At 45.3% G+C, this 26,186-nt stretch overlaps 1 protein-coding gene across 2 annotated transcripts; it reads right to left on the reverse strand.

Moving 5' to 3' along the window:
• Positions 1–2,040: 2,040 nt before the first annotated feature.
• LOC123443670 (condensin complex subunit 2) lies at positions 2,041–26,186 on the reverse strand. 2 transcript variants are annotated; one of them, XM_045120165.1, is made up of 13 exons: positions 25,785–26,186; positions 25,592–25,693; positions 25,362–25,479; positions 24,731–24,801; positions 24,591–24,651; positions 24,302–24,496; positions 23,938–24,215; positions 23,101–23,260; positions 22,760–23,016; positions 22,648–22,678; positions 21,797–21,936; positions 4,597–4,707; positions 2,041–2,449 (listed from the first exon to the last, which is right to left on the reverse strand). In XM_045120165.1, exons 1-13 carry the CDS (start codon positions 26,082–26,084, stop codon positions 2,234–2,236), a joined length of 2,040 nt encoding a protein of 679 aa, XP_044976100.1. In that variant the 5' UTR covers positions 26,085–26,186; the 3' UTR covers positions 2,041–2,233. The 2 variants fall into 2 exon arrangements, with proteins under 2 accessions (XP_044976100.1, XP_044976101.1); XM_045120166.1 differs by having other exon boundaries at positions 2,041–2,446; positions 25,785–26,185.

Consider the following 26,186-nt stretch of genomic DNA (forward strand, 5'->3'; position numbering starts at 1 on the left):
CGACGCCTCTCCCGCTCGTCCTGGAACCGGCGTCTCTTCACAGAGCATCGCGTCTGTCCGGGCAATATATAATCTCTGTAAACAGTAACGAATGATTAAGGAATCTGTTTTGATTCTAAACAATTTCTATGCTTGTACAGTTGTGCTTTTGCCAAGTCTGTAGGAAGGGGTTGTTTTGCTTTGGGCCAATCTCATGCATTAGATCTATATTGGATGATAGATGAGAAGGGGCAGCTACAACATGACTTGCTAGAGGCAAGTCACTGGATCTCGGTCCCCTGGCTATAGGCCAGCAGCATCCTTCAGCGATGGCCGAGGGAGGGAGGTATGGAGAGCCCCCGGTGGCTAGGGTTTCGTCCCACCCGAGTCGTCCGAGGGTGGGAGACAAGGGGGGCGGAGGCACATGTCAGAAAATCTCTTTAGTGATGATTAGCAATGTGATAGGAACTGAATCCCTACCAAGGTGAGGCCTTAGATTATATGGGTGGAAGAGAGGTTGGCGGAGGGAGGCGCGCGGCCGACGACGGCGAGGCGCCGTGATCGCGCGAGAGAGAGACTCGAGGCAGCTAGGGTTAGGGCGCCGGCTCCTATTGGGAGCTGAGAATATGATTGCTTCTGCTTGATTAAAATTGAGTCATTACATGAGTATATATAATCTCCCTATGCTGAAAAATATGGTAAATTGGGCTAAACCCCTAATAATGATAAGATAGTTGGGCCAGGCCTTTTAACTGCGTGTGCCAATGGGCCCCCTCCAGCTATATTGTATATCGAAAAAGGGTTTCCCCCCACTTTGTATTACAAAGCAACCAACACGGATTACAGAGCAAACGCTGTGGCGAGCAGCACAACAAAGCAAAAGAAACAAAAGAGAAAGAAATGATGCCAACACCGGCAGCTTGACAAAGCATGGATAAATCGCAACCGTTGCGCCCTCCGGAATCTACCCACCACGATCCAAGGCTCTGATCCTCCGCGTACCAAGCAGCACCTCCAACAAGGGATGCGATGACGCTGTTGCCCGCATGTGTCCTAGGGTTTCCCCCGATACGCGAAGGGAAGTGGGGGATGGAGACCGCCGACACCCTCCAGGAAGGAATGGTGGCACCCGCAGGAGTCACCGCATCGGAGCCGGAAGAACCGACAAGGATTTCTCCCGCGCTCCAAACCCCGCCGCCCAATCGGACCGGAGCCAACCAGCCAACCCACCGCCCACCAACATGCGCCACCGCGATCGCGACGCCACCCACGCTGCCTCACTGAGATCACCACCACGAGGCCAAGAGGACTAAGGGAGGGCGCTTGGCGATGGGAGGAGCATCACCGTAGCCGCACGGGAGGGAACCACCTCCACCGCCGTCGTGCGAAGGACCCCTGCCTCCGACGCCGTCGCAGCCGCCGACCGGACGTAGCAGGGTAAACTAGGCCACCCCTTGCCTAGCCAGGCCCGAATAAGGCCCCCTAAACCATACCAACCACGCTAAAGGAGGGCGGCGCCAACGCCGCCAGCACCCCACAGCCCATCCCCCCCCCCCACACCACCACCACTATCTCCCGGAAGCCACGTCGCCGACCCACCCCGACCTCGGCCCGCCCAGGCCCAAATGGGGCCCTAAAGAGCCCAGATCTAGGCCGGGCAAGTGCCACCTCGCTGCCAACGACGCCGATCTCCCGCGTCACACCAAGAAACCCCCACCGCCGCCTAGGAACACCCCCCCCCCCCCCCCCCCCGACACCGCTCAGCTCCGCGCCAAAGAGCAACCAAGAGGCGAATGGTCAGGGATTGTCGCTGCCAGCTTCGCCCGGGCCAGACCCAACAACGGGCATCGGCAACAACGACGAGGTGGGAGACAAGGTTGAGAGATGGAGGAGGAGGGCCCAAGCACTACCGGTCCCTCATAATGTCCTGATGACAAATAAAGTCATGTCTCATCTTTAGAAAATAAGGCATTTCTACCAAAAGATTTAAATTCTCGTACTATTGGTGAGATACCATACAAGGGCAGAAAATGTGGGAAAAGAACTGCAAAACATGTTTGCTAAAAAAGACAAAATATGTCGACATTCATCACATAAATCATGCCACGAAAGGCAAGCACTTGCAGGTTACCATATACGTTCCGGAAAATTCCGATCAATTAGAGATAGCATCAAATAAATACATGATACAAAATGTAGTGGCAGCGTACTAAAACATCAGACAAGCCTTTAACTGCACCAGGACGAGCAGTGATTACTTCACAAGCGGTGAAGTCAGAATGTATATGTCGATCTCATCCAACGTCGGGCGGTCGCGTAGCGTCAAGCTGTGTTCATTTGCCAGATGCAAGAGACAAATGAAATAGAGGTGTGGCGAGACTTCGGTCGTCGAAACGTCTCTGGTACTGCATGGAAGATCATGCAGTACCTTCGTCAAGCACAGGGACGGTTCTATGCCATCTCTTTCCTGCTGGACCAATTACAATCAGGCTTAAATACTGTAAGTAATTTTGTACCCAAATCAGAAGACGGGAAAATGGTTCTTACCAACAACGTAAGGAAATTATAATAAAAAGGGCAGCCTGGTGCATATAGCTCCCGCTTGCGCAGGGTCCGAGAAAGGGTCCGGCCACTTAAAGTAAGGAAATCATAATGCTAGTGAAAAATGTAATATAATGTGTGTGCACGGTCATATTTTTACATAATTGTTTACATGTAAACTTATTATATTCCCCTAACAAAAATGTACATGTATTCTAACCTTTAAGGGCTTGTTCGGTTGCAAGGGGCATGTAAACTTATTATATTCCCCTAACAAAAATGTACATGTATTCTAACCTTTAAGGGCTTGTTCGGTTGCAAGGGGTTTGAAGGGGATTGAAGTGGATTGAAGAGGATTAAATCCCTTACAAGTCAAATTCCTCCTCAATCCCCTCCAAACCTCTTCAATCCTGTCTGAGAGAGGTTTAACCGAACAAGGCCTAAAGTAACAATGTTCTTTTAAGGCTGTTTAAGTGCATGTGTATCATCTGCAGTACGTACCTAACAATGTTCTTTTAAGGCCCTTTAAATGCATGTGTATCTTGCATTGGGTGTATGCGTGTGTTGTGATGGCGTGCGTTTGTACCGGCATGCTGTTGATGGTTGATTTATATATAAAGCGAAGCGAAAGCCTTTTTGGATATTGCATGAGTGCACTATGCCACTACTGGAGTATTAGGTACATACTGTACATGCATATGAATATACTCCCTCCGTTCCTAAATATAAGTCTTTTTAGAGATTTCAGTAGAGGACTACGTACGGAGCAAAATGAGTGAATCTAAACTCTAAAGTATGTCTATATACATCTGTATGTAGTCCCTCTAGTGTAACCTGCTAAAAGACTTACATTTAGGAAAGGAGGGAGTAGGTTCATAACTCCAGTTGCCCGTGTTGCTAATGAATATAAGGTCAAGTAGGAGGGTAGATTTTAAGTACTATACTATTTTTAAAACCCTCACTTTCTGTTTAAAAGTATCAATAAAATATGGACAATTATCTGAGCATTAGGTATGTAGGTGCATATGAATGTAGGTACATAAACCCAGTTGCCGGTTTTGCAAATGATCCCTTTTACAAATATTCCATGTTTGGTCGCAACAAAAATTCTTATGTTTTCTTAAATCGACCTAAAAATATGTGGCACCCAAAAAATTGTCAAATCACAACAAAGTTGTTTTCTACGTCTGTAGGTATTTGTTTAAACTCTAAAGTATATCTATATACATCTGTATGTAGTCCCTCTAGTGTAACCTCCTAAAAGACTTACATTTAGGAAAGGAGGGAGTAGGTTCATAACTCCAGTTGCCCGTGTTGCTAATGAATATAAGGTCAAGTAGGAGGGTAGATTTTAAGTACTATACTATTTTTAAAACCCTCACTTTCTGTTTAAAAGTATCAATAAAATATGGACAATTATCTGAGCATTAGGTATGTAGGTGCATATGAATGTAGGTACATAAACCCAGTTGCCGGTTTTGCAAATGATCCCTTTTACAAATATTCCATGTTTGGTCGCAACAAAAATTCTTATGTTTTCTTAAATCGACCTAAAAATATGTGGCACCCAAAAAATTGTCAAATCACAACAAAGTTGTTTTCTACGTCTGTAGGTATTTGTTTTCAGTACCTCAAAGGTTGGACACACCCCACCCATAGCGATTTGCAACATTCCAGCGATGAGCAGTAGTACATAATATTTTGTATACTATCAAATACTAAAACTCAGACCCAAAATGTCACCTTAGTCTAAGTAACTTGATTACCTAAACTCCAAGAAAGCCAGTAAATGGCAATAGCATGGTTGTTACTTGGTATTATTAGATTACATTGGCCCCGGATGTAATATGTCAAAAAAAATCAATTGAGATATGTAGCCATGCAATGAATAGGAAAAAAGTCATAATCTGGTAAGCGCTTCATCAAAAAAATTGAACAAATTATTGTGCTACAAGTACTTTTAAGAGGGGATGCCACAGCTAATCTACATAAAAAATGACAGTTAGACCAAAGCACATACATTACCACAGCTTATTTGATGATAGTACTTAGTAGTAACCAAAGCACATATATTACCAGATCATCAGTCTTAGCAGATGTATGAATGTGATTCCAGAGCACTTCCTTTAAGGCATGAACATCCACTTGCTTCGATACTTTGTCATATTGTACATCAATCTTATTGACCTATGATTCAATCAGAAAGAAAACAGGCATCAGAACAGAACTGACCAACAGCCCAAAACTATACTGGTTATACCACAAAGAGCAACATACTAAGTCAATTTCAGACTTATTAGAGTCATCAGCCTGGACAATAAAAAATTATGTATATAAATGTTCTGGCTTAGCACTCTGCCCAAAGGCCAACAACTCTAGATTCAGTCGACGAGTAAAGACTAACCCGATGTTGCACAAATATTACGGAGGTGTTTGTTTCGTGGAATTATGCCCGTTACCTGTTTACAGCGTAAACGGAAGACATTGCACGCGTTTGGTATGTACACAGTGTACCGTAAACGGGTCCTCGATCAGACGTCGACCGGCATCTCGCTCAGACGTCGACGAGGATGGTCCATTAAAGCCACCGAGGTGGAGGAGCACGGCATGTCTCCGGATTTCCATGCCATCTCTTCCTCCTCCGTCAAGCTCCTCGTGCAGATCTTGTGAGGTTAGGGTTACTAATCCACCCGCCCATCTAATATTTGATCCAACCTGTTGATCGATTTCTTGATCTATTCTATGGTGTTCAAGATTGATTTAGACGAGATTGTGATTTTAGGGTTACTTATACTGCTTGCAAGATGATGTCAAGAAAGTACACCAGATTTGCAGATTGGAGATGATGTCAAGAAAGTATAGGGTGTGTTTGGTAGCATGCATGAAGGGTGCATGGGCTAAAAAGTTCTCCATTCAACCCACTTTTGCTTGTTTTGTGAGATGCACGGGCTCTCCTGGGCTATGCCCATCTCATGCAAAAAAATGGCTCTCAGCTATGCTCACTAGAGCAGCCCTAGACATGGGAGCTGTGCTCAGCAAGGCTGCATTCGACCCCAAGAAAATCTCCCCTCGACTCACCACCAGACGACCTACCCCTCCCGAACAACCTGCCCCTCCCTCAACCCTCTCTCTCGCAACCACAGCGAGCCCATCAGCCGTGCCACTGCTCTTTGCATCGCCTCTCATGCGTCTCCTTCCTCCTTCCCTTCTCTTTCCCTCTCATCTCTCTCTCCAGCGCCATGGATGGATGTGAGCTTGCAGCCGCCACCGTCCTTGCAACCTCGCATCACCGGTAGAACTGCAGGTCGTCGGACTCCTCTGCTCTCCTCCCTCATCTTTTTCTTCCCCCGTTCTGCTTCTCCTTCCTCTCTCCTCTGTTCTGCTCCTCCTTTCTTCCTCTTATCAATTTTCTTTAGATCTGAAGTTTGTGGCTGCTACTTCCTCCCTCCTCCGTTCTGCTCCTCCTTTCTCCCTCTTATCAATTTTCTGTAGACCACCGGCAAAAGCAATTTGATGCACAAGGGGTTGCTACTGAACAAGAAGCACATGGTCCTCTCGTTCTGGGTTAGGGATTTAGCCATGTATTTCCAACTGCGACGCGTAGAAATGTACTTTGATTATATCTAGGCATGGTCTGATCCCGGACCTTGGCTACAATCCATGTAAATCTTCTGTTAAATAATGAAATAGTGATGTTTTATTCCTAGAACTATGTGTTAATTGTTGAAATGTTGGTTGAATATTTGTATTTGCACCAAATGCTTCATTGATGCAGGCATACAAACTACCAAACACAGTCTCAGCCCAACATGTCTGACCAAGTGCATGCTACCAAACAAAGTCTCAGCTCAGCATGTCTCGGCACATACATGACAACCAAACAACTACAGTTCCATATACTCAGAGCATGTCTAAACTCAGCATGTCTCAAATGGGAACAACCATGCTAGGGTGGGAACAGCTACCAAACACACTCATACTGCTTGCAAGATTATCTATAATGAGGACTTTTTTGTTCATTTTGTTAGAAGCACATGCTTTTAGCACTGCCTGGTCCAGATTTTGGCGAAGGATAGATAAGAGTATAGGGTCTCAAAGTCTTATCTGATTGCACGTTTCTTTTTCAAATATTCCCCATTGGCATTCATAGGAGCTAGTATCTGACTCCTACCAATTCCATGATGATGGCCACCTTTTAAAGTGCTGGAAATCATATATATGATAAACAGCTTTCTTGAACAATGTTAGTAGAAACTTTATGAAGACAATTAGTAGAAACTTTTAGGGATACAAGATTGGTTTGTTTGCTCATATATATCATAGGACTCGGGATACAAGATTGGTTTTACCTGTACTGCATGTACAATATGCACATTGGTTGTATTTTTTTATGTTAGTTTATCCAGGATCTTGTAGGAATTTTCTCAATGATAAAAAAAAAGTATGACTATGTTTTGAGCTAGCTACAGAGTCAATCTTTTTCATCATATAGATTGTTTCCATCGTGACCACAGTATCAACATCATTATTAATACCTAGGTACAAAGTTACCTCTTGTAAATATGCACATTTGGACTTTTCGAGATAAATACATAGACGGTCATTATATTCGAGTCGAAAGCACAGTACGGTCACTTGACTTCAAAATACGCTCATTACGGTCATTGTATACGCGTTGAGGTGATTATACGGTCACCGCTCGTCGTATAACTCCGTTTTCTGTTAAGTTGACAGGTCAAACATCGTTGGCAATTTTTCGAAAAGACCCTCGAATTGTTTCCGACACAACCCGCAGTCCCCTTCGTTCCCCTCAGATGTCTCCCCTCCCCCGAGCTTCCCCATTCCCCTTTTTGCCACCTCCGTCAACGGCAAATCCTGGCCAACTCCGGCCAGGAAGTACCACCGCCACACACCCTTGTCGGCGACGGCAACAAAGCCACACATGCTTGTCTCTGTTCCGCCCCATTTGGGCCGCCGCGCCGAACGCCGGCTTCCTCGTGCTGCTACTGCTACTGGAGCGCTCGTCGGCTGCCTCGTTCTGCTACTGCCGGGCGTCGGCTGCTGCTGCTGTTGCGTGCTGCTGCTGCTGCAGGCTTGCTTCTGTCGGGCACTGCTGCTGTCAAATGCTCCTGATGCAGGCTCGTCCACTCCTTGCTGCTATCGGATGCTGCTGTCGGGCACTGCTGCTCATCCACTCCTCAAGCCCGTGAAGCAGCCGCTGCTCATCCACTGCTGTTGTTGTCGGGCACTGCTGCTCATCCAGTCCTTGCTGCTATCAGATGCTGCCGTCGGGCACTGACGCCGGCGGGAAGCGGTTTGAGTTGGAGGAGCTGCTGCGTGCGTACAAGGTGGTGCTCGACGACGGCAGCGTCGTGGCCGTGAAGCAGCTCCACGCCGCGGCCCCTGCGGCGGCCTCGACCAAGAAGGACTTGGAGCACCACATGGCCGTGCTCCGCCACCTCCGCCACCCCAATGTGCTTAACGCTTACTACTACGCCCCCGACGGCAGCCTCTTCTCCCTCCTCCACAGCAAGTGCTCCGCTGCTTAATTCTTCACCATTAATTGCGTGTAACACTTGATGTATCTGTTGTTGAATTGAAGGTGGAAACCTCCGTCTGTTGTCTTAGGTAACTGAGGGCCAGGGCGGACGCCGCTGGACTGGGCGGCATGCATGTGCATTGTTGACCGCGGGCTGGCGCAGCTGGGCACATCGTCACCGGCAGCGAACGAGCAGCAAGAAGAGGAGGAGCAGCGGCGCCGCAGCGAGCCGGGGTGTGGGCTGCGCGCGAGTCATTGGAGGGAGAGTGTGACGGCGGCGGTGGCCGTCATCTGCGAGGCGCTGGGCGGCGGCAGCGGCACACACGAGGGGACGGTGGCGGGGAAGAAGACTATTTTGACAAGTCAACAGGACAAAATACGGGTCTATACGGAAAACCAGTGGCCGTATAATCACCCTAACTCGTATTCAATGACTGTATTGAGCGTATTCCGAAGTCAAGTGATCGTAATGTGCTTCGTCCTCAACTTTAGTGGCTGCTAGTGTATTTATCTCTTTTCATTTATACAACATCTCTTGATGAAGGATAGAAAATATACCTCTGTTTGTGGCTACAAACTAAATCGTCCTCATCAAATACTCCCTCCATTTCTAAATATAAGCCTTTTTAGAGATTTCAATATGGACTATATACAGATGTATATAGACGCATTTTAGAGTGCCGATTCACTCATTTTGCTCCGTGTGTAGCCCGTATTGGAATCTCTAAAAGGTCTTATATTTAGGAACGGAGGGAGTAGAATATTCTTTTGTGACCACAATATCATTATCGTCACTAATTCCTATTTACGAAGTCACTGCTCCTAAATATGCAAGCAATTTTATTTTTTTTGTACAAGATGTCCTAGTGAACAAATAACATACGCAACTCTATTTTCACTAGCTATAGAGTAAACCTTCTTCATATATCTAGACCATTTATTTTGTACTTCTTCATTAATTAGGTATATTTTCCACTGTGACCTTTTCCTATTGTTATCTTTGTCAAAATGTTGAAATGCATGGAGCAGATTCCACCTTTTTGAATGCTGCAACTTTTTTTCTGCCCTTTTCATTGTCCTTAGTGCATCCACACTCCTGTTATGCGACAAATATTGCCACTCGTGTATGTCAGTTTTCTTGCTAGCTGTCATTCCTTGTTTAGCCCACTCCTTATCTATGGAAGTATGCACGGTAAGTGGGAAAATCTTGCTGGTATATGCATTTGTTGCTTATGCATGTAACATGTTGGAGGTGGTGCACCTCTTTATGATATTTCAACTTTATTCTGTTGTGAAACCTGAGCTATCTATGTGCACCTCTCATTGCTAGTTTGTTGTCAATTTTTTTATTATTGGTTGTCTCTTGTGTGAATCTTTATTTGTCATTTTAACTCTTGCTTATTGGCAGATGAGAAAATAAGCAAGGTTGATTAGAAAAGGAGATCAGTAGTGTGGCGTGGCGGACGAAGATCGATGGAAACGCTTGCAAGATTCTGAACTTGGTCTTTCTATTTATCTTATAAAAACAATTTTATGTACTAATTATGTCATTTATTTTGAAGCGTCATTGAATTCTCAGTTTGTATACATGGCTTAATATGCATTTTAAAAATGTGCAATGTCGTTAAAGTGGCATCAAGTTCTGGTTAAAAGATGTCTTTGCATTGGATGATTGCAAAAACATTTCTAAATTATGTGCTTGTTTGATGAATTTAAAGCTGTGCTGGTGAAGCACTCACAAATTGCATGTGAAAGTCATGCTGGTGTATTCATATTACTCTGCTTGTTGTGCTCTATAAGTGGAATTCTCCAAAGCACCGGCTGATGTATATTGTTGAACCGGTATGGGCTGTCTGGCCCATCTTACTTAAGCTCACAAGGCTCAGTCCTTGTGTGACCTAGAAAGGGGTTCTCCCAGTCCCTCCCTGAGGTGCAGCCGCCACACACACACAGACTCACCAGAGCAACCAGGTTCGGCTCTCCTCTCCTACTCTACATGGTATCAGAGGCCAGGTTCAGCGAGGCCTGACGGACGGCGGCGCCGGCCGGCGAGGCAGCAGGGATCGACGGCGGCCCTGCACGCTGGAGAAGAGGCTGCTGTGCGCAGGCTGTGCATGCGCCCAAGGAGGAGAAGCGCCTGCGCAGGCGACAGGGCGACGGCTGGTGCTGGTTCATTTTTTTTAGAAAAGGAGGTTCAACCCCCAGCCTCTGCATCAATCGATGCATACAGCCATCTTTATTAATTATTCAACAAAGGTCTGACAAAAATATACATCAAACCACCCAAAGCCACCATTTTCACCTACAGACTCTATGTGGAGTGCTCTCACTCCCCATATCTAAAATCGGTGTTGTCGTCAATCCATCCACATAACATATCGGGGCCAACAGCCGGTGCAGCATACCTAAAGCGCACACCACATGCACACATTAGAAGCCGCCATCATCATCGGTCCACTGACCCATCTTCAGGAGAGAGATCCGTATCATCTTTGCCATCCATCGACGCCACCACGGCGCCAAACAGCGCCACCGCCCTGCGCTCATTCGTCCAGACTCGGAGATTCTGGAAGAACTGTCGTGTGTAGCACCTACCAACCAGGCATGACTCGGCGTAGCACCTGTCGGTCAAGCATGACTTGACAGCTCCACCAAATCTCCGGACCAGATGAAGCCGCTCCATCTCCTACCTCTGTCATCCACCACTGCTCCACAAACGATGCTCCCAAGAGAGAAACGGCTCCGAAGTACCGCCATCGTCCGATCTGGAAGGTTAGATCTTAGGGTTTCCCCCAAAGCAGTGCCCACCACCAGCAACCGTCAAGGACCCACACAGTGCCCACCACCACTCAGCCCTCAAGGCGACGCCTTTAGGAAGGTCACGGCGTCAAGGACGCCACCGCCGCCCACCGGAGTTAGGGTTTTCACCCGAGAGGCGGTGAGGTAGGAAGTGGAAGAGCAGACGTAGACCGACGTCTCCAAGAAGAACAACGGCGCCCTTGAGCGTTGTCGTCGGCACGGCCGACCAGGGCCGACCAAGGGGTTTCCCCTTATCTAAATCTCCTCCACCAGCTTCATCCGCGGCCACGGCAGCACCGCCAGGAACCCGCGCGAAAGAAGCACACCGTGGGTATCTGGATCAATGAGGATCCCATCTGGACAGTGACGAGTACCACCACCCTGCGCTGGCCGACGGCGTCCGGGCGCTGGATTCAGACGGATCTGACCCGAACTAGGCGACGCACGCGGCCGGCACCTCCCGCAGCCGGCACACCGTGCCGCAAGAACAAACCCCAGCCATCGACGCGCTCCACACGCTGCCGCTAGGATCCACATGCAGCGCCGCCGCACCGCGCGCTAGTCCGGCGCCTCCTCACGAACGACAGTCCCGCGCCAGCCATGTCGCGTGAAGGGGAGAGGATCCCCGCCGCCGCCCCTGCCAGCCAGGCTTTGCCCGGCGGCGCTGCTAGCGGCGGCGAGGAGGAAGGAGGGGCGGGGGAGGACCGGCGGCGGTGGCTAGGGTTACCCCCTAGTCGCCCACGGGGGAGACGAGAGGGGGTTACGGGATCCTGGTTCCTTCCTGCCACTTTCTCTCTCTGTTCTGCTGTGTTTCTGGAGGTGGAAGGGAGGAGAGAGGAGGAAGAGAAAGAAGGGCAGCTGCTGGAGTCTGTTGTTGTGGCCGCATCAGGAGGTTGCAGCTGCTGTTGCTGCTGGTGGCGGTGCTACTGCTGATTGGTGTTGAAGGCTGCTGCTGCTCTGCTGATTGGAGAGAAGGAGGTGGAGAGAGGAGGCTGTTGCTCCCTGAAGCGAGTTTGCTTCTGCTGCTGCAGTTTGACAAGGACAGGGGGGCTGCTGTAGCTGGTTGAGGAGAAGAAGAATTGCAGCTGCTGTTGTTTGAGGAGAAGGAGACTGGGAGCTGGGTGCTGCTGCTAGAGAAGGTACTGGTGGTGGTCTGCACTGCTGTGTCTTTGCTGCTGAAGCTGCTCGTTGCAGCTGCAGCTGTGTCTTTGCTGCTGAAGCTGCTTGCTGCTGCTGATTATCCCAACCAAAGATGAGCGAATCAAATGCTCTCACTGCGGCTTTCGAGAAGCTAGCTAAGATCCGTGTCGAGTTCAACTCTGAGGCCATCGTTCCTCGACAGGAAGTGGCTCAAAAGATCGAAATGTCGCCTCTGGACATGAAGCTAGAGGGGGGCACAAATTATTTGAGTTGGTCCAGGAGGGCATTGATGGCTACGGAACAGAAGGAACTTGATGGTCACTTATTGGGTGTGGTTGATGAACCCGGAGACAAGACTACCGCGGAGGGGAAGCGGTGGAAGGTCATAAACTCTGTGCTTGTTGGTTGGTTGTTGAAATCAGTGGTGCCCTCCATTGGACGCTCCGTGGAGGGACTATCCTCGTCAGCCGAGATATGGAAGACTCTATCCACCCAATACTCTGGCAAGGTTAATTTCATGCTAATTGCTCATATTGAGGGGAAGATCAGCCGACGGCGCCAAGGTGACAACATGTCAGTGATGGAATATGTGGCAGAGTTGGAGGCTCTATGGGCGGAGCAGGATAACTGCGATCCTCTGGAACTCTATGATGCGGCTTGCATCGAGTCAGGGCGTAGGTGGATTGCACACAGGCGTGTGCTAAATCTGTTGGAAGGGCTTAGAGGTTGCTTCCATGGCAGGGCGGCATCCCTGTTGCACCAACCTCTCCTGCCAACTATTGAGGAGACTATCACAGCAATGTCTCAAGAGGAGGTGAGGCTATCTCTTGAGCATGCAGAAATGAAGGTTGTGCCAACTTCAACATTCGCAGTCACTGAGCGCATGGAGTGGGGAGATCCCAGCAAATGTCATATATGTGGGGAGGAAGGTCACTGGAAGAGGGAATGTCCAACTCGTGGTAGAGGCAGGGGATATTAAGAGGGGGGACTGGCAGAGGCAGGCATTAGAGGCAGAGGTGGATACCTAAGGATCTCAGGGGGTCAACTTTCTAGGGGCAGAGGTGGCCACTCAAGAAACTAAAGGGGGCAGAGGGCACATATGGTAGTTGACGGGGACACTGCGAAGTCAAAGGGCGAGGAAGTTGATGAGGCTGCCTATGGAGATTTTGCACACTGGGCTTCCATTGATGAAGGTAATCCAACAAAGGCATCTCTTACTCCTAATGTGGATACTTCGGAGTGGGTCCTTGACTCTGGAGCATCTAAGCATGTTGCGGGTAATTCATGTGTGTTTGAGTCTTACAATAAACATCCTCCTACTCACAAGGGCACTATCCAAACTGCTGATGGTACAAATCAGCCTCTCGTAGGGGTTGGCACAGTCAAGTGCACTTCAACTATCTCGTTATCATCAGTCTTACATGTGCCAACTTTTCCTATCAATTTGGTCTCTTTCAGTACTCTCATTGATCAAATAGACTGGCGTGTGATCATTGACAGGTTCGGTTGCTTCATTCAGGAGCGACTGATGAGTCGGACTGTTGGGACTGGCACTAGGCGTAGGGGGCTCTGGTACATGGACCATGAGGTGCAGCCTGACTTGGTGTATGCTACGACCATGGAGGACAAGGAGAAGCAGGCGATGATCCATCACTGCAGGTTGGGGCATGTATCTTTTGATAAGATGAGTAGAATATTTCCAAATGTTATGTGTGGAATAGGCAAGGGCAAGTTGACATGTGATGCTTGCGAATATGCAAAACACACATGAGCCTCATATGTGAGTAAAGGGCTTAGGAGCATATCTCCCTTTATGCTTATTCATTCGGATGTATGGACTAGCCCAGTAGTGTCAATGAATGGAAATAAGTATTTTGTTACCTTCAACGACTGCTATTCTCGTATGACTTGGATTTACTTAATGTGTCACAAGGATGAGGTGTTTAGCTGTTTTCAAAACTTCCATGCACTTGTAAAGAACCAGTTTCAGGTGCAGGTCAAGGTGCTTAGGACTGACAACTGCACAGAGTATGTGAACAACGGTTTTGGGGCTTTCATGGCTGTCCAAGGGATTCTTCATCAAACTTCATGTCCGGACACACCCCCTCAGAATGGTGAGTGGCCGAAAGGAAGAATCGTCATAATCTTGAGGTTGCTCGGTCGTTGATGTTTACCATGAATGTGCCTAAGTTCTTGTGGGTTGAAGCAATTCTGACAGCCACATACCTGATCAACCGGACACCTTCCAGGATACTAGGCATGAAATCTCTGTCTAAGTTACTCGTTGGAGATAATAAATTTGTTGTTCCCCCAAAGTTGTTTGGTAATACATGCTTTGTTCGTGATCACCGACCATATGTTGGCAAGCTTGATCCTCGAGCAGTGAAGTGTGTCTTTCTGGGATACTCTCCTAGTCAGCAGGGGTATAAATGATGGTGTCCCTGTGAAAAACGCAAGTTTGTAAGTATGGATGTTACCTTTAGGGAGTCTGAGCCATTCTATGGTGAACCGACTGATCTCAGTTTGTTGTTTGCAGAGCTTGACCACCTACACCCTATGAATGATGGTCAAGAGGGGGAGAACGAGGTGTCTCAATACTCATGGTGATTCGGTTGACATTAACATTGATAATGATGTGGAGGTTCAGGTCCGACCAATAGTGTGGACAGTTCCGATTAGTACAATCACTCATGATGATATGCAGGTTCATGGCGAACAAACTGTCGATACACTTCAGATTGGTGCTCTCCAGGTTCCTATTTGGGATCAATGGTAGACGAATACCCTGGTGTACTCTCGACGGCAACCACAAGTGCAAGGGGAGCAGCAAGGCAGTGAGGCAAGAGCACAGGGGGAGCAGCAAGGCAGTGAGGCAAGCTCATCTGACACAGTGGAGCTGCCCATTGCCTTGCGAAAGGCTACACGTGAAGCGGCAAGGAAGGGTGAAGTAGCAAGGAAGGCACTACCAATGGATGATGCTTGTGATGACCTTGATATTGGAAATTTTGTGTCTTACAAGGCTTTGTCGCCTTCATATAAGGCGTTTGTTTCCTCCCTTCAAACTGTGTCAATCCCAAAGGATTGGAAGGCTGCAAAGCAAGATCCAATGTGGCGTGAAGCAATGATAGAAGAGTGGGAAGCACTGAGAAAAAACAAGACATGGGTGCTAACCACATTGCTGGCAGAAAAGAAAGCAGTGAGTTGTAAGTGGATCTATACAGTGAAACGAAAATCCTGAGGGGGGGGGGAACAGTACAAGGCCAGATTGGTCGCCAGAGGATATAGTCAAACTTATGGAATTGACTATGATGAAACCTTTGCGCTCATGGCAAAGATGAACACAGTTAGGATATTGGTCTCTTGTGCTGCAATCTTTGGGTGGAAGTTGCATCAATTAGATGTCAAGAATGCCTTCTTGCATGGTGAGTTGCAAGAAGTGTACATGGAGATGCCACCAAGTTTTGGTACTTCAGAGACCATAGGGAAGGTTTGCAGGCTGAAGAAATCCTTGTATGGATTGAAGCAATCACCGAGGGCATGGTTTGATAGGTTTAGACGTGTTGTCCGTGGTATGGGGTATGGTCAGTGTAACGGTGATCACACGATGTTCTATAGGCACTTTGATCGAAAAATCAGCATTCTTGATGTTTATGTAGATGACATTATTATCACTGGAGATGATAAGGAGGAAATAGAGAGATTAAAGGGCCGTCTGAGCAAGAAGTTTGAGCTAAAGGATTTAGGCAACCTAAAATACTTCCTTGGCATTGAAGTGGCTCGGACAGAGAAGGGAATCTCTATGTGCTAACGAAAATATACCTTGGATCTCTTGAGTGACATGGGCATGGTGGGGTGTCGTGTTGCCTCTACTCCGATTGAACAAAATCATCAAGTGACGGCACGGTCATGCGAGCTAGTAAATAAGGAAGATTATCAAAAATTGGTTGGGAGATTGTTGTACTTGTGTCATACCAGGCCTGACATTACGTATGTTGTGGGGGTGGTGAGCAGATAGATGCATGAACCAAATAGTGGGCATCTTGATATTGTGCACAGAATCCTGAGATACTTGAAGGGGGCCCCCGGTAAAGGATTGTGGTTTGGGAAGAGGGGACATCTTGAGGTGGACGGCTATAGTGACTCTGACTGGGCTAGTTGTCAAGATGATAGAAGATCAACTTCTGGCTACTGTGTAGTTGTGGGAGGAAATTTGGTGTCATGAAGAAGCAAGAAACAACCTGTTGTATTTAGATCAACAGTAGGGGCTGAGTATAGAGCATTATCTCAAGGGTTGTGTGAGATGCTCTAGGTGAAGTATGTACTCAGCGAGTTGAAACTTCTAAGGAAGGGACCCTTGAAGGTGTGGCGTGACAATCAATCAGCTATAGCCATTGCTAATAATCCAGTTCAACATGACAGGACAAAACATGTCGAAATTGATCGCTTCTTCATTAAGGAGAAACTTGATGTTGGGATCATCGGTCTTACTCATGTCAGCTCTAGGTAGCAGTTTGCAGATTGCTTGACAAAAGGGACTAAGAACGAAGGACTGTAACTTAGCATGTGACAAGATGGGGATGATAGATATCTACCATCCATCTTGTGGGGGAGCGTTGAACCGGTATGGGTTGTCTGGCCCATCTCACTTAAGCACACAAGGCCCAGTCCTTGTGTGACCTAGAAAGGGGTTCTCCCAGTCCCTCCCAAAGGTGCAGCCCCCACACACACAGACTCACCAGAGCAACCAGGTTCGGCTCTCCTATCATACTCTACATATATTCGTATTATTGTGACAAGCCCTTGTGTGACCTAGAAAGGGGTTCTCCCAGTCCCTCCCAAAGGTGCAGCCCCCACACACACAGACTCACCAGAGCAACCAGGTTCGGCTCTCCTATCATACTCTACATATATTCGTATTATTGTGACAAGCCGAACACTGTTAAGGAATCTGTTTCCTTAATAAAGCCAAACCAAACAAAGTGGGGTTTGTCCAATCTGGAGCTGTTACACGGTGTAATCTATTTCGCTTTACACTTACGTTACCACTCATGTAAACAAACACCTCCTATGTGGCATCATCAGTGTCTGAAACAGTAGTTCATAACAGACAAACTGAAAGCGAGATCAGATAATTGTAGGAAAAATAAACCAGAAGTGATAGAGAAGATTTTTTATGAGGAAAAGGTCAAAAGGACAATTATATTTACTTGCATTCTAATAAATTACAAAGCATCGCCATGGACAGACTAAACTAGCTACTTAAGACTCAAACTCTATCCTGACAATCCATTTTAACTAAATTATAATGATAACATCCTACCCAAACCAAAATGCTAGCAATAACATTGCAAAGGTACAGACCAGATCCCGAGCATATTGAATCCACACTATTGATGAAGTCGGACAGACTAATATCCCAAGTGGCTGACGAATTGTGGGACAGCTCAATGGAGAGCCATGAACTCATGAAAGCATCAGACATTCAAATGTGATTTTTAACACATTAGCCATTGATTTCAGAAAAGTGAAAATACAATCAAAGGATACAGAAATATGTCCACACTAAGAAAACAATCTGGGTCAGTGCCCAATGAATAGGAGTAAAATTTGGATATCAGTGGCACAGGTTCAAGGGTATGGTATGTTTGGTTTGTAGCTAACATGTGCCTTACCAATTTTTCTGCCGTGGCCAAAACTTTGGCCTTGATTTGTTTGCCAAATTTTTGGCATGCAAATAGCTCCTTCCAACTCTAGTAATTTTTTAGCCAAAGTTTGCCAACTCTTGGGCACACAAAACCTTGATCAAAATTGTCTAGCCAAATGTTTGGTGGGGTAACCATGGGCTCAAACCAAACATACCACAGGTATTTAACATATAGCACGACATGTGATTTTCTAGTCTAGGGAACTACTCCCTCCATTCCTTTATATAAGGTGTATTTGTTTTTTGATAAAATTCCACAATGTAAGGTGCATTTCTTCTAATTCCTCATAATTCCGTCCTTAGCCCTTAAACAAAAGGAAAGTATCTCTTCACACATTGCATGCATCTCTTCTTGTAAATAGAAAAAGGAAAATATCTCGCTATTGATTGTGTGTATCTCTTACTTTCCTACCCTAATTGATTTAGTTGCCGCTAACCAATGATTTAGCCGAGGTTAATTTTGTCCTAACATGTGTATACTTATGTGCCTTGGTCACCGTGCCAAAAATAATACACCTTATATAAAGGAATGGAGGGAGTATTAAGCAGCAGAAAGCAAAGTTATGTGCATGAAGTGATTGATCATGCACAAGCTTGAATCTATTAGCTCATAAGGGTGATATAAATCGTTAAATTCCAAATACGAATGACAGATTGGCACAAGTCAGAATAGTTATTAAGTAGATAGAGCCAGTTCTTGAAAATAGCCTTTAACTAACCATCTCTGTTTCGCACTGCAAATCCATTAAGCATTATTCAAAATTGTGACAAGAAGAAAAGGAGTGTAGCTGTAGCAGTGGTCTCACTTCCTGCCCCTGCTTTAATGCAGTAAGAGACCGAGTGGGAGTGTCATCTAATACGGTGGTCCAGTATCATGAGCAATTTCCTAGATGTGCTTACTTTGTTTGTGCATATGGTGGCCAGGACATATGTTGTGCAGTCAGAGGATGCACTTCAGCTTGCTCTCCTGTGAATACTCTTATGTGTACTCTCCTGTGAATACTCTTCTGTGTACACTGCAACTCTTTTGTTATTGGAAGTTTACGATTGCTACATCTAACAAAGATCAATCCCTCTAAAGGTTAAGATCTTCCAACGGAAGTTAATTAGGGGCCAGTTCTTGAAAATGGCCTTTAATTCACCATCTCTGTTTCGCACTGCAAATCCATTAAGCATTATTCAGATTTGTGACAAGAAGAAAAGGAGTGTAGCTGTTGCAGTGGTATCACTTCCTACCCCTGCTTTAATGCAGTAAGAGACCGAGTGGGAATGTCATCTAATACGGTGGTCCAGTATCATGAGCAATTTCCTAGATGTGCTTACTTTGTTTGTGCATATGGTGGCCAGGACATATGTTGTGCAGTCAGAGGGTGCACTTCAGCTTGCTCTCCTGTGAATACTCTTCAGTGTACACTGCAACTCTTTTGTTATTGAAAGTTTATGATTGCTAAATCTAACAAAGATCAATCCCTCTAAAGGTTAAGATCTTCCGACGGAAGTTAATTAGGGGCAATTTGCCCTCTAGTGATCAGACCTAGAAGGGGCAAGGGCCATGTTTGGGGAATTGCGTATAGGTGCCCGATCACCAAGTTTATGTGGAGCTGCGCGAGGGAACTCCTGAAGTGTAACCGGAACAATTCTTGTTTTGGTGATTTCTTTGATTTAAGTAGGGACACGTTAGGTCATTGACATAGGTCAATTTGACATGCTTCGCAGCAAAGTTGGGCTCTGTCGAATATTAGAAACAAGTTGACCATCAAGTGGGGGTGATTCCCGTTAGAGGAGCAATTTATCTCTATTGCATACCACATGGGGGCAAACATATAGTACAATACACAAAAAACAATTGAGTCAAGCCAGGGGAGGGGGGGTTCCGAGAGGGTAGCACGTCACAAGAAGATAATGCATCATAGGAAGATACAAGATAAGTATCAAGAGAAGAAGGGTTATCAAAAGAAGACGGCACATCAAGAGAATGAAGCATTGCGCAAGAAATCATAGCCCAAGAAACTGGCAGCAAAGAAGCTCGGCGGCAATAAAATGGACATATATCGACGACGATGCAAAAGGAGACCACAAAAATCCAATCGGAGACAATAAGGACCAGAAAGACCACAAAAGTTGTACTACGAAGGACAATGACCAGAAAAGAAGGCCTACATATAAAGTTTTGGTGGCCTCGCATGGCATGAGAAACACGAAAGAGCAATGAATTTGGTGGACAGAGCGCAAAATATAGAACTATGAAGCACATATTAGACTAGGCAACGGGCCAAAGAGACTGGTAATGGTGGCAGCAGAAGAAAAAATCAAGACAGCCAAGCTCCCAAATGCCATGAGTCACAGCGGTGAGGGCCAAAAGGCAGAGTACTAGTTGGAGGCCAGGCCTAGCAACGGCCCAATTCGTCCAATAGTGATATGTTAGAAAAAATGCAGCCTGATCTCAGCACCAGGTCGAGGTCGTGATCCTATTTGAGTAAGGCAAACAGAGTAGACGACAGGGTATGAACTGAAACAGAGTGGTGGAAACAAACCAGATGTGACGAGAGCAAAAAGAAGAGTTTGATCTTGATCAGGATTGATTTGAATGAGTTGCACTTCTCCATAGAAAAAATTAAACAAGGGCTCATGATACCATGTTAGAGGAGCAACTTATCTTGATGCCATTGGTGAAGAAGGCAGAGCACCACTGCGAGCACCGATGGCAGCAATCAAGGCTGTTCACTCTACAATTAGGGCGGCTAAGGGTCAATCCTAGCTCAAGCCAAGTGCTAAGTTGTCGCTGTATCAGACATTTGATATTTCTTTTATTGTTTGATTTGTTTTGGACTGTAATTGTTAAACTGATGAACTAAGTGTGGTGTTTGTATGATTGGGTGCTGGCTGTTTTGGGACATTATATAAGCCTTTCGTGTAAAAACATCTAACAAGATTGTGCTTAGATCCTTTGAGAGACTTGAGAGCACTGAGGATTTTAGGTGCAATCAGCACACCACACCTTTAGTTCAACAATCAAAAAGTTAAGGAAAATATCTATTTTTTTCCTACATGCATCTACCATGAAATGAAAAAACAGATCCAGAGTCAATCCGCACACTACGAAACAACAAAGAAATAAATTGACTGCATAGTACTCCCTCCTTATGATTATCTATGGCGTGTGAGCTTTTGGCAGAAAATTTAGCATACAGATGGTAGTTGCTGGACCGCACAGTTATAGACGATACCCTCTAACAAACGTGGTTGTCCGATCCATGAAACTAGCAAACAGGGTGACTCTAGAGGAGAAATTGCACGGGAAAACCTGAGCAAGGTGGACTCTGTCAAACCGCAATGTAAGACCGATCCGCAATTTAGCTACCGCTAGTGGAAGCTAACTGTATAGGAGAGAATAGCGTGGGTCGGGAGCCAGAAGGTAAAGTTCCAAATGTAGCTTACATTTTGGCCTTTTTTAGAGAAGTTGTGCCTGACATTTTGGGAAGGGTGGAGTACTAGATAGCACCAGAACATTGTTCCATTTCATATTTGGAACTATTCACTGCTGAATTTATCCTTTTTTGGCCATTGATGTGTGAGTCAGATTTTGACCTGAAATTGTATGGCATGTTTACATGCATGTTGTCTGAATGTTGTCAAGGCATTTCAGAAGTTTTCATACCATTATATGGTAAATTATAGAACTTGTTGCACAAGTGTACCTAAGCGCCTTAGTGCAGACAACCCACTGCCTCACTTGGATCCTCAAACAATTAAAGTGAAATATGGAAATGCATATCTTGGAGCCATGGAACAAATTTCCAACTGCCTATTCCAAGATTGTTTGTTCTACATGTGTTGACCTTGGATCAGTATATTACTGTAAACTTGTAACATAATATGGCAAAGACAATCACGAGCATTAAATACAGCCAGTGATAGTAATTGCTCGGTGGAGATTAAACCACTCTGCCATTTAAGCCAACAATATTGTTCATTTGATGATTTTTCTGGCCGCTGACATTCAGATGGACATAGAAGATAAACATACGGGAGCACGTCTAAATATAAGTACAAGGAGATGAATGTCTTGAAAGCAGAAGGGGCAAAGGATGCACCTGTCTTGGTTTGGCAATAAGATTTACTGGCTCTTCTACGTCATTACCCGCATCCCCTTCATCAACATGATCGTTGCCCAAGTTATCATCATCCCAAGGTCCGGATGGCATAGAGTCATCACTGTTGTCTCTTGAATCATCTATAAGGAGGTCAAAGGCACCGTGGACCATTGTACCAGATAAATGATGTCAGAAAAATAAAAAAATAACATCAACAGAAATATAGTTAAATAGTACTCATGAAGGCATAACCTAGTAAGAGCTGTAGGCTTCGTTTGGCATTGTGGCGGATTCTGATAAATGAGATCATCTAGCCAGATTTTATCAAAATTACCATTTTCTTGACTTTTATTTTACTTTTGATGCTACTTTTTCGCAGCAGATTATAAAATGGTTTCCTCGAAACAGACTCTTGCACAAATGGAGGGAAAGGCTGCGTACAAAAGACCCAAAGTGGCCGGACCCTTCCCCGGACCCTGCGCAAGCAGGAGCTACGTGCACCAGGCTGCCCTTTTTTTAGATTACAAAAATCAATTGTAAACTGAGACAAACTGCTAACGGAATCCTACCTAACATCAAGGTTCATAACCGATTAAATTTTTTGCAGATTGTGTACACAGAGCAATAAAGTCTTTATTCCAAACCAGCAAATCCAGAAAGAAGTACAATAATGCAATATGATACAAGGAACAACAATTTTAACTTGTAAGGACACATAGTATAAATAGAAAGAAAAAAAGTAAACCTATTGTGTTTTAACTTCGATTTTTGTGAAGGACTTCTGAAAAAGTCTTAAGCAAGAAGAGAATCTTCAATTCAATTACAGAATGCAAGAATGTAGCAAAACATACCAAGTGGTTTTCTCCTTCTCCGAGCTAGACACTGCAAAAAAAAAAGATCCACAGTTATTACAGCCGACCCTAAGCACATATCAAGAATAATTTTTATGAAAGTAAGCATTACCAAAATATCTGGAAGAAGAAATAATTTAACAAGGCTTTCGGGTTGGTAATGACAATCCTCTGGAAGTTTATTGTTGCAGCTACCCTTATTTGCAGGCAGCAACAATGGTTTCGGGGTTTTGGGAGGAGCAAAAACATTTGCCTTCTCATGTTCCAATGCTTTGGTGAAATCAATATCAGGCTCCTCTTTGCCTTTCTTCTTCTTTGCCTTTTTTGCTACTTCCAGATCACCAGAAGAAGTTTGGGCAGGCTCCAGATCTAGACGATGATAAACTCAGTATTAAATAAGCTAGTTTGAATTTTGAAATGGAACCAAAATAGGACTAACTACCCAAGGTTTACCTCTAACTTTTCGATATTTCCAATGCTCGGGTCCAGCCCAGGCATTTGTTTTGGAAGAGAAACCCGCGCCAAATGACAACAAATCTGCAATTTTCTCAAGCCTTTCATCTACATCAGGACCGTTTGGACCCTGGAAAGTGTATTCATAGCCATCGGTTCCCTGTATACCAATACACAGTCAAGACAACAAATTTGTAGAATCAGGTTTGGAACTTTGGACTTGTAACGAACTATAACTGTGCTTTTGTACTACCTTAGATGTGGATATTGTTCTAACAGAAGAGAAATAACAATACTCAGTTGTAGGCAGCAGACTATAACAACAAAAGAAATGCTTGAGGTACAAAGATACAAAATGTAAATCAATAATTCTACCCTATGACTAATTGACTTTTCCTCATATGCCTTCAAATACTCCCTCGTTTCAAAAGATATTGTTTGGGAGTTGGACACAGGAGTTAGGAGTGGGTGAGATGTCCATGTTGCCCTTCAGTTATTTTAATGCCCATATCTTTTTTATCACCAAGGAATCAAATTGCCTCTTTTTCCTCCTAAAAGCAAGGCACAGAAGCACAAGAAGTCAAGAAGGGTTAATTAACTCTTTTATTGATGGCGTTGGTGAAGGGATAAATTGGAACACGGTCACAAAAGTTGCGGAAGTTTAGGAAGACCAGTATTTTGAGGAAAGTTCGAGAGGCTAAGAGGATTTCTATTGTGTAATGGAGGGAGTGCACGATTAAGTACATAATACACAAGTAAACAACAGATAGTTCCTTGACTAGGTAGTAAAAAAAAATCTGAAGTGCCATGTCTAAATTTTGTCTAGTTTACAAGTACCTCTTCATAGTTTGTTGAGTTCAAATTCATTGGGTTGCAGTTTTCATCATATGCACTGTCCTGATCATCACAGCCACCAAAATCCCAAGTTCCACAATCAGGTGGCATGCTCTCATCATTACTGTCAACCACCTGATCTTCCATCACCAGCATTTGCCCGGAAGATACATCATGTGATGGTCTTTTATTTTCTTCATCAAACTGAGCCACAATATCCCTCAAGGTAGGAGAGATGTCATTGGATAGAGGCATGTGAACTACCATTTGCTCAATTTGTTCTGTTAAAGAGAAGCAACTCACTGAAATCCCATTGGAAGCAACATGTAAAGAGCATATACAGTAGAGGGGCAAACTGATATTTTACCTTTAGCAAATGAAAGATCAATCACCTCAGCCTTATCAGGATCAGATAAGATGCATTTGTCTGGCGCTTCGAACGAATCAAAAAGCACACGACAACTGCCATATACTCCAAGATTATACAATAAGAGACCCTTTGCTCCACCTTCATCAAACTGAGCAGTGGTCTGATGGTATAGAGGATCTACCGTGAAGGCAGCTACAATTGCAAATAAAATGACCTTGTAGTTTCAGCACCATTATAGAATTAATAAATTCCTTAGAAGCACAACGAGAAAAGGCTGGAAACATACCATCAAACTTCTTCACATTAAGAGCCTCAAACAAGGACTCCAACGTCGAAGCAGGTGAAATCTGCATAGCCGAAACAGTGTTGGCAAGATAAAGAACAAGTGAAGTACAGGTAATGAAAAAACATCTTAAAGAAATGTACCCTCCTATCAACATATTTTTTGTTGACGCCTTCCTCTTGTGCAGGATCTGCATCTCCACCTTCTCCCAAATCTTGTTACAATTACCAAATCAAAACACTGTAATGTAGTTGTGTAGCTTATGTTTTTCTACGGACATTAAACTTTGTAACTATGAACACAAAGCTAAGTTTATGACAATAGTAAACAGATAGGGAATTAACAAAAATAGTCATATAACAATATAAAGCAAAAAAGATGTACCAAACTAACGTCATTCTCAGAAGGTTAATGCCTCATGCAAAATGCACACTAGTGTAAAGCAGCATGATATGGTAATGTGGCACCAAGTGGTTTCCCAAAGAAATGGTAACATTACACTCTGTAATATGAACTAGCCCTCACGTGGTGATATTTTTAAATTAAAAACCTAAAAGATGCTCTTATTTTCCTTTGCATCAGTTCAGAAACTGATCTTGTCGGTAGAGGACAAACGGACGTCATGTATGACAGCTTACTTCAGAGTTTAGCTTGCAAAGTTGGTTTCCAGCATTATAAGAGTATTTGCAATTTATACCAAGCTGCTTAAACAAGACAAATAAATTCAAATTGGTGCACCATTAGAAGATACTAACAACGCAAGTGGATACATACCAGACTCTTCCCCCCTTCCTGCGCGGTTGATACCACCGAGCACCTTGTACGCCACAGAGTGCACCGAATCCACACGCAGAGAATAGATCTTGACACCAGCCTCTAGCGTGCAGCTAGCCTGGTCGCAAAACAATAATTTGTTTCATCAATCTTATTATTTTATAAAAGAAACACAAAGCTGTTCCCAAATTGAAAATAAGACTGGAAACAGAAGATCATATCACGCGCACTTTCTGGAAGTTGGTCTCGTCATCCTCCTCCTCCCCGGCATGGATGATCTCGCTGAGGTGGTCGATGAGCTCCAGCTCCCACGTATTCTTTTGGTTGATTTTCTGCCAAATTTCCACATATAGAGAAGAAAAAAAACAAGCTTAGTAAGATCCAGGGGCAATGTAGGGTTTTGACGGTGGCTGAGGTACGTACGTTCTCCGAGGCGAGTTTGATGCAGTTATGGAATAGATCCATGACCTCGTCCCGGTTGAGGAGGTTAGGATGCGGGGTCTTGGGCGCGAGAGATGCGGCAAGGGAGCGGCGACGGACGGAGGCCTCGCGGGCCATGGCGCGAGCGCGAGCGCGCTCGAGCTGGTCGTCGTTGGAGCCAAGCGGGAACGCAGGCGGCGGCGACTGCAGCAGCAGCCTCGAACCGGCCGCCATCCCACGGGCAGGAGGTGGAGTCGGCGCCTGCGGGGGGGCGGCAGCGGAGGCGTCCTCGGCTGGCGGCATCTCGTGAGGAAGGACGTCGGCGAAGGAAAGGGGATCGGGTTGGGGTGAGTGGGGGGATGAGCTTGGGGTGTTTTGGAGGAGTCTAGCGTCGTTCAGGCTCCA

The sequence above is a fragment of the Hordeum vulgare genome, chromosome 3H (genome assembly GCF_904849725.1).
Source record: "Hordeum vulgare subsp. vulgare chromosome 3H, MorexV3_pseudomolecules_assembly, whole genome shotgun sequence".
Taxonomy (NCBI): domain Eukaryota; kingdom Viridiplantae; phylum Streptophyta; class Magnoliopsida; order Poales; family Poaceae; genus Hordeum; species Hordeum vulgare.

Coding starts and splice junctions, on each gene's coding strand:
- LOC123443670 (XM_045120165.1), bottom strand. CDS start 26,084: ATGCCGCCAGCCGAGGACGCCTCCGCTGCCGCCCCCCCGCAGGCGCCG. Junction 24,652..24,730: donor AAAAATATGTTGATAGGAGG/GTACATTTCTTT, acceptor TCGGCTATGCAG/ATTTCACCTGCTTCGACGTT. Junction 21,937..22,647: donor GAGAAGGAGAAAACCACTTG/GTATGTTTTGCT, acceptor ACCTCCTTATAG/ATGATTCAAGAGACAACAGT.